Source organism: Melanostigma gelatinosum (assembly GCF_949748355.1).
Source record: "Melanostigma gelatinosum genome assembly, chromosome: 2".
NCBI classification, from domain to species: domain Eukaryota; kingdom Metazoa; phylum Chordata; class Actinopteri; order Perciformes; family Zoarcidae; genus Melanostigma; species Melanostigma gelatinosum.
In genome coordinates, this window is record NC_136635.1 from 14,077,013 (window position 1) to 14,086,015 (window position 9,003).

Sequence of the window (9,003 nt, forward strand, 5' to 3'; positions counted from 1 at the left end):
AACATGTGAGTCAGTATGCGCGTGCACACACACACACACACACACATATGCACGAAAGCACACATGCACATACACTCATGTGGTTGTGGCACACTTCATTTAACACACACAGATGCAGGGCTTTATGGTTTTCCTAAAGCCAGAAAACAAGGAAGTGCACATTGATTGTAAAAGCCTGCGTTATCATTTATGTTCACAAATGCTCCTGGCATGGAAGAAGAGCCATTGAAATTGCTCATCCAAGAGAAGGGAATAGGAAATGTTGTGTATAATAACGTGAATGGTAATGCTTCAGTTTTATGCTCTTAGTGCGTCTGAATGTGTGTGGAAAAACGGGAGAGTAATTTTTCCGGAGTTACAATTATTTTCCACTGAAGGAGTCATATTTAATCATTTTGGAGTGTAATTACTTCCAGTAGCCAGTAGAGTGTGAGTAAATATTCAGAATAAAATCTATTGGAGTAAAACAGCGTGACCACGCCCACAACGGTTCCTTAAGTTTCGTTTCTGCCGCCATGACACCTCTCGCTACACTGGAATGAGCTGACGTTTTATGGAACGGAAGGGCTGAAGTGAGGAACAGAAGACGGCATTTGAAATAACATGTCAGGTAAGGTCATTCGTTTTGGTTAACTTCATGTGTGTAAGGTACATTGTGTAGCAACATTGCAGCTAACCTAACGTTACTTCACTATTTGCATTGTCAGATATGAGCCGTAGCTTCTGATTGTTCGCGTTAGCAGATGCTAACGGTAGCTTCTAACGTTTTCACATAACTTAGTCACAGTCAAACGTTAGCTTCTAACGCATTAACATCAATTCGCAAAATATTTGGTGGTTTATGGACATATTAACGTCGACACACCTGGATTAAAGTCTCAATAAAGTAGTATTAGCTATCATCAGTAGCCAGCGGACTTCACTGAGCAGGTGCATGTGTGTTTTATTCTGTGTAGAGGGGCTGTCTTTTGCTGCAGTTAGTTGGTGCAACAGGTACATTTTACTGTGAAAATGGCTATGTAGAATTTGCAGTTTGTTGGCGTCAACACGTGTATTTTACTCAGAAAGGAGCTGTTAACGACCGTTTTAAGCTGCATTTGTTGGCGCTAACCTGTGTATTTTACTCTGAAAAGAGCTGTTAAAAACCGTTTTAAACGGACTGTTTCTAGCTGCGTTTGTGGGCGCTAACACGTGTATTTTACTCTGAAAAGAGCTGTTAACGACTGTTTTAAGCAACTGTTTCCGGCTGCGTTTGTTTGCGCTAACACGTGTATTTGACTCTGAAAAGAGCTGTTAACGACTGTTTTAAGCAACTGTTTCCGGCTGCGTTTGTTTGCGCTAACACGTGTATTTGACTCTGAAAAGAGCTGTTAATGACTGTTGGACTGTTTCTAGCTGCGTTTGTTGCCGCCAACACGTGTATTTGACTCTGAAAAGAGCTGTGTTGATGGACTGTGTTTCGCTGCAGTTCATCAGCACCCTGGTCGATGCAACATGTGTGTTATACTTTGAAAAAATGCACTTCACTCTGTTGACTGCTAAAACTAGCTGGGCTTGACATTGGCACGGGCCACTCGCGAAGTGCGGGTAGAATTCCGCAGCATAAGCTGATTGATCTGTTGCACTGTGGCATGCTAGAGACGGCCAAGTCGGAGACAACCAGGTGAAGTAGACATTGTTCAAGATGAGACAACTGGTTACATTTCTGATGATGTGTTCACGCCAAACGCAGTAGATTACATACAAAGTCTATGCACAGCCACTATGAGACTGGAGTGACGCGAATTGGCGATTCAAGCGAATGAACAGGTCCCTTTAGTACAGCGTAATAAAGACGTGCTTAAAATGTCCCTCGTTTTTATAATGAAATAGTTTACCCTTGTGGAGACCTACTATTAGTCCATGCATCATGTCTTTCTAATGTTGGCTTACTGTGGTATTACTAATGTTGGCAGTCAGCTGTTTCTGATAATGAAACTAATTTAATTGTTTTTGTCATGAAGGATGCAAGCTGTAAGAGTGAAGTACAGAGATCGTCAGAAGTACATTTGTTATGAGGGGCAACTAACCTTCAAATCATTTTTGGATTGTGGTGAGTGAAAAATATTGCACACACTAACCTGTGGAACAATACACTTGGGATGTCACTCTATGTTTTGCATACCTGAAAGTCTTTTCCCTGGAATAGCAAAGGTCTGCATGGAACACTGTCAGTTTTGGGATTACAATGTTCAAGTGAAGATGGCCTTCTGATTGCTGTCTGTTATGTTTTTCTGCAAATACACAACCGATTCATCACTAAGCTTGTCCCTTGGTATTTTGTCTTCACAGTTGCCAAGAAATTTGACCTTCCAACCTTGGACTTAAAAGTCTATGATGAATCAAAGACCGAAGTTGATGAGGAGGTGTTTGAGTTTCTACTAAAGAAACAAGACATTGGTGTGCTGGAGATTTGTCTACCCCAAGACCCAAATCTTGAGGGTTAGTTACTTATTAGCTTATAACTTCATATTTATCTGTACGGCTTGGTCAATCTAACATGTTTTGAATATGCAAGACAATTTAATATATCTGAGTTGGGGTTTTTTAAAATCTTATTTAGATATTTTGAAATCATCTCTGCTCACCCTTTCCACAATTTCTGGAACTGTTGTGGGCATGATACAATGTGAAATATTTGCATTCCTCTAATAATGGATGTGTGCACTTATATTGTCTTATAGTCACATTGTTAATCACATTAGTTCAATGTTAATATGATTTCTAGATTCTTTGAGCTCCCCTTCATGCTCCTCCTTTGCAAGCTTCAGTGGAGACAATGAGAGGGACTCGGACGACACCACTATATTGCAGCATAGTCCTGCTACAAGACAAAGAGATGAGGGAAGTCATCTAGCTCAGGTAAGCTCTGCAGTTTCCCTTGCATCCTTTCTGAAGGTTTAAAAAAAATGCCAAGGTTGAATGGTAAATGGCTGAATAACTGAAGTTGTAAAATTGTGGCCATTCTGTTTGATAATACTTGATGTCATTATTGTTTTAAACGTTTCATTGTGTTCATTTTTGTTCTTCCCACTTAGATGATTGAAGACATCCTGAAGAACAAACCTGGAGGAGAGAGGATCATGAATGAGTATGCCCGAACAAAAAGCCTAACGGATGCCAGAAGACGTGATATGGTCAAGATATTGGTCGCACATATGACAAGTGAACATGGGTATGTTGTCATGTTGTTATTATTACATACCTGCACTCCTAATACACATGTGTGTCTTGAATTGACACAGTACAACACCCCTCTTTTAGCAGGTGGAATTTACACATCAATACTTTTGATTGGAGCACATATAGTAAAGTCTGTGTGTTTGTGTGTAGGACAAGTCCTTCAAGGCGCGTTAAAGAGGACTACGCAAGGGGCATCACTACCTTGTACCCATACCTGGCCGATCCTAGGAGCAAGTTAGGCTATGTAAGTACATTAAAACGTCTAACTTATTTACTTTTCACTTGCTTGGAATGTAAATATTTCAACTGCTGTTTTACAGATGGGTAGTGTTTTTATTTCAAATAAAGATCTGTAAACATTACTGCATGGCAACAAGGGCTGTCACTTTTTGAACATTTGTTTGAATGTAATTAACATTCAAACTCTAATGACTCATTTGAATAAAAAATGTACAGTCTATATCCACAGCTGACTGTTTAACGTAGTTTACTTTGTCACCCAACAGAGGGCGCTCTAACGTATTGCGTGTCATTTCATATTTGTTCGAGTGTTATTTTTGGAAAAGGTGACAGCCCTAATGGCCACCATCTCTGCCTTCCCCGTAAGTTGAACTCTGGCGGTGTTAAAGCTCAGTTTACTTTCGCACCGCAAGGGTTAGCCCATTAACAAGACACAACACTAACCGTGTAATACAATAACCTCTGTTTTTCAAAATAACTGTCATTAGAAAGAAAGGCCTCATCACAATACTAGGAAATATGATAGTTTTTGGGGAAAGATTAAACTATTTCAACTTGTTCAATCAAACTGAATAACCCTTTTTACTTTAGGAGCATTATTACAATGCAGAAGATGGGAGTGGGTATCTGGCATGGAGACTGAAATTTGTTCAGAAGGAAGCATCGGAGGGAAAAAAGAAGACCTGCAGTCAGTCACAAACACTAACTGGTATGTGTGAAGTCTAATTCATAATGCATGATGAGGGAATAATCATATAATGTATATATATATATATATATATATATATATATATATATATATATATATATATATATATATATATATCCTATTTTTCTTCTGGAGACGTAAGTGCCTGCATGGCCATCCTTGCAGAGTTTTCCAAGCCTTATTTCTTATATCTTAGGACATAATATCATATACTAACCCAGTAATTGATAAAAGTGCCACCACTATTACAGGTGGTCCAAAAGCAGAAAGAGACTCATTCAGAGTGGAAAACGGGCTAACCACAGAAAGCCTGTGCTGCGAGGCCATTGCGCTTATGAAGCATACAGCTGATGAAGCAACTGTGAAGGAGAAGATGAAGCAGACCTTTACCTATCGCCAAGACATGGTTCATGACCCAGTGAAGTCCTCTGAACTATTCACAGCGTTTCCAAGATTCCTGGACATGGCAGGACTGGTATGTGAACGTTCTACTGCCACTGTCATGACAATATTATTTCTGTTCTACAATAGCCTGGGTAGGGTTGTAAGATCTGTCATGACCATGGTGCTACACCATAATGTTTACTGTTCTGTTTTGACCAATTCTATCTTGTCTGCAGATTGACCAAGACTTTGGTCTGATGTTTGGGGATGCTGCTACTACAAAGTTCCTGGAGAGATGGCCTACTATCTACAAACAGAAAGTCCTCGAACAAAGCCGTGGCCTCACACAGACAGCCGATCTTCAAGACCTGGTTCAAAATGCTGAATGCACAACAGACGTGGAAAATGGTATGCTAAAAGTTAAGGATCATAGTTATGGAAGAGAGAATAGTTTTTGAATGAAAAATGGATTGACTGTTCGCTTGTAGTAAATGCTTGTTTATGAATTTTTACTTCCAGGATGGGACAGTGACATGTCATCCATTTTGGTTCTTGTCCACCTTCTACCACCATCACCACATGGCCGCAAGAGACCAGGAAAACTCTCAGCCAGACAAGCCAGTGACCGTCTTGTGAAATTCATTAAGGTGAGGTTACAGTTCAATTAAACTGGAAAATCGTCACTGTTCTGTCCCCTTTTCTAAACCTTTCAATCCTCTTTTTAAGATTATGGTCAATTAAGACATTTCCTTAAACTGACTAATTTTATAGCTGACTAATTCATTATTTTTTCTGTCACAGACTGGGATGAGCATCCAGGGGCATCTGGACGGCATCGTGGAAAGCCTTCAACCATACCTGCTAGCTGTGGGGACCCAGAAGAGTCTGATTCACAAATACTTCATTGTGATTGACAAGCATGCAATACCTTGTAAGTCACCAGACACACTTGCCTGTTTTGATGAGCTTTTCAAAGCTCATTTTGTCTTTGGTACTTCGTACAACCAGGATCTGGTAAATGTGTACAACTTCTTGCAAACCACGATCTTTGAAATCGATGTTGATACCACTAAGGTGAATCCAAGGGTTGCAGAGTTGAGGGCTCGGATGCTGCATTGAGTTGATACGAAGATGTTTTGTTTTATTTGCAAAATCCCCCAGGCAAACACCAATTCCCTGACAAAACACTTGAAGTTGATCCACGGACTTTGTTCAGGAAAGACCCTTCGTCTTAAATGTGGTCAGGCTGGTTGTTCACTAGTTTATGGCACTTTTTCTGGGTTTCGAAAGCATCTAAATAAAGCACATGAACCTTGTTCTGATCCTGGTGAAGGCCCATCTACATCTGAAGATTTAGCAGCAAGTAATTTTGATGACTTGCCAGCAAGAAGTTCACCTTCTGACTCAGTCCTTCTCAAAAGGAGTCTTGTAGACAGCTGCGCTGCAACAGTAGCCGAACTTAAAGTGGCAGGCGTAAGTGAAACAACTGTTAACTCTTTGGTAATTTCGATGGAAGAGATTGTTGACGATATCCATAATCAAGCAAAAGAATCTGTGAAGAAGTGTCTATCTTTACAGGAGCCTATCAAAAGCGACATTGAGAGCAAAATTGATCAGTGTTTCGAAAAAATGGAAAATCCCTATGGTGTATTAAATTCTGAGAGTAAAAGAAGGCAGTATTTTACAGAGAAGTGGGGAAGGGTAGACTTAGTTGAATATGTTCTTGGTACAAGATTTGATACCCTACGCAATCGCACCACTGGAACTTATGATCAGGTTGTTGTCACTGATAAATTAGTTTACATCCCTATTTTGAAAACTTTACAATTTATTTATCAACATCCTAACATAAAAGAGATGATGCAGACTTCAAGTTCAGGAGAAAATCTTCATGACTTGTGCGATGGAGATCTTTTCAAGAGTCATGATCTATTTTCAAAACAGAAGCATGCCATTCTGATTCAGCTTTTTTATGATGATTTTGAAACTGCAAATCCTTTAGGCTCAAAACGGGGAATACATAAATTAGGTGCACTCTATTTCACCTTGCGGAATTTTTCTCCCAAGTACAACTCAAATCTGCTTAATATTCATTTGGTCGCTTTATTTCATGCCCAAGATGTTAAAACATATGGCTTTTCTAAAATACTTGATCCACTTATGCAGGATATTAAAATACTTGAGAAGGATGGAATTCGGGTCCCCTTGTATGATCAGCCAGTGTATGGAACTATTGTCCAAGTTACAGGTGACAACCTTGGTCTTCACAGTTTGTTTGGTTTTGTTGAATCATTCAGTGCCAGATATTGTTGCCGCTTCTGTCTTGCTGAGAAAGAAGACTTTCAGACTGAGTTTAATGAAGATTCACCCAAGATAGTTTTGCGAACTCGCGCACTTCATGCGGAACATTGCCAAATGATGGAGACAAATCCCACTCTTCCCTATGTGATGGGCGTTAAACGTTCTTGCATTCTAAATTCCTTGCAATATTTCAATACATGTGAAAACTTCTCTGTCGATATTATGCACGATATCTTGGAGGGAGTGGCACAATATGAAATGAAACTTCTATTACTGCACTTGAAAGATAAGTACACAACATTAAAAGAAATAGACTGTAGAATTAGGAGTTTTAACTATGGCTATATGGAGCAAAACAACAAACCTCCTACAGTTAAGTTAAGGGAGGACTCAAATGACTTGGGGTTGAATGCAATCCAATCCTGGTGTTTACTTCGCAATCTACCACTTATCTTTGGAGACTTGGTTTGTCCAAATGATCAACACTGGTATTTGCTACTGCTTTTGCTTCAAATTGTAAACATTGTATTTTCACCAAAGTTATCAAAGGGTATTACTATTTTTTTGAAACACTTAATCGTGGAACACCACAGGTTGTTCAAGCATTTGTTTCCAAACAAAAGGCTGCTACCAAAACATCATTTTATGGTGCATTACCCTATGTGTATTCTTAAAATTGGACCACTTTTGCATAGTTGGTGCATGCGCTATGAAGCAAAGCATCATTTCTTTAAGAAACAATTAAAAAGCTTCAAAAATATCACTAAAACTTTGGCCAAGAAACACCAAAATCAAATAGCATACAGGTGGCAGACATTTGATCCCAATGAAGTGATAATTGGTCCAGGTAATATGGTAGCTTTAAATGTGCTAGACTGGGGCTATGAGATAGCTGAGACTATTCAGGTACCAATTGACACCAAGGTTTTAAATATTAGATGGGCCAAACACCATGGAAATATGTATCGGACGGGTTTAGTCGTTTGTCTGAAGGTTCATTGTGAGATGCCAGTTTTTCACAAAATCCACCATGTAGTTCTGAAAGATGAGAGGTTATTGTTTGTTACATTTGCCCTGCAAACAGTGTGTCTTGATGAGCATTTTAATGCATATAAAGTTGTGTGCACAAAAGACGGACCTCATGTAGTTGATGTGAAAGAGATTTTCTGTTATAAAGCATTTGATGTACAAATGTCATACAGGTGTGATGATGCAAGTTTGTTTATTGTGCCATACTGTTTCCTATGATGTCATAGTGAAAAGGCCAAAGTGTTCCAAAGGTCCAAAATGTATTCTGTAAAATATGTATGGATACATTGCACATTTGTAATACAAAATAATAAATTGTGCTTTGGTAAATACTGATATCTGATTTATTTAACTTGTTGGGTTTAATGATAACCTTCCAGAGTAAGTTCTCTCAGGTTTTAATCATAATTTAGTTCTCTATGGAGTGTAATTTAGTTCTATATGGAGTGGAATATAGTTCTATATGGAGTGGAATATAGTTCTATATGGAGTGGAATGTAGTTCTATATGGAGTGGAATATAGTTCTATATGGAGTGGAATGTAGTTCTATATGGAGTGGAATGTAGTTCTATGTGGAGTGGAATGTAGTTCTATATGGAGTGGAATGTAGTTCTATGTGGAGTGGAATGTAGTTCTATGTGGAGTGGAATAGTTCTAAGTTGAGTAAAATGGCAGTAGAGTTGTTTTCATTTTATGCTACATAGAGTAAATTATCATCATCTAGAGTTAAATACAAACACTGAATAGAGTAAAAAATACTCTGAATCATTAACTCTGAGGCAAGAGTAGATTTTACTCTATATAGACTGGGACCAAATGTTGTATTTTATTGAGTAAAATTTTATTCAATTTGAGTAAAATTTACTCCGACAAATTTACTGTGCAGTCTCAAAGCCCTGAACCTAGATTTCACAATTTACAAAATGTACTGTAATGCATACAGAAATAACAATATCTGTAATGTTTTCTCTCCTTCCCTTTCTCCCTCTTTGTATTTTTTTTCCGTGAGTTTAAAGAATTACACAGTGAATATGGCTTCACCTGCAGAACTCAGTCTTTTATTTTCTGCCAGGCGCTCTTTTGGTAGACTTTCATCTGAGAGAACCCTGTATTGTTA

General features: G+C 38.6%; 1 protein-coding gene across 1 annotated transcript; it reads left to right on the forward strand.

The window, feature by feature from the left end:
- The first annotated feature begins 352 nt into the window (after positions 1–352).
- On the forward strand, positions 353–8,691 carry LOC306788190 (uncharacterized protein). The gene is made up of 11 exons (XM_079283593.1): positions 353–610; positions 2,004–2,092; positions 2,332–2,481; positions 2,768–2,901; positions 3,078–3,214; positions 3,373–3,466; positions 4,054–4,171; positions 4,423–4,646; positions 4,792–4,963; positions 5,075–5,202; positions 5,357–8,691. Exons 2-11 carry the CDS (start codon positions 2,005–2,007, stop codon positions 5,672–5,674), a joined length of 1,563 nt encoding a protein of 520 aa, XP_079139719.1. The 5' UTR covers positions 353–610; position 2,004; the 3' UTR covers positions 5,675–8,691.
- Positions 8,692–9,003: the final 312 nt, after the last annotated feature.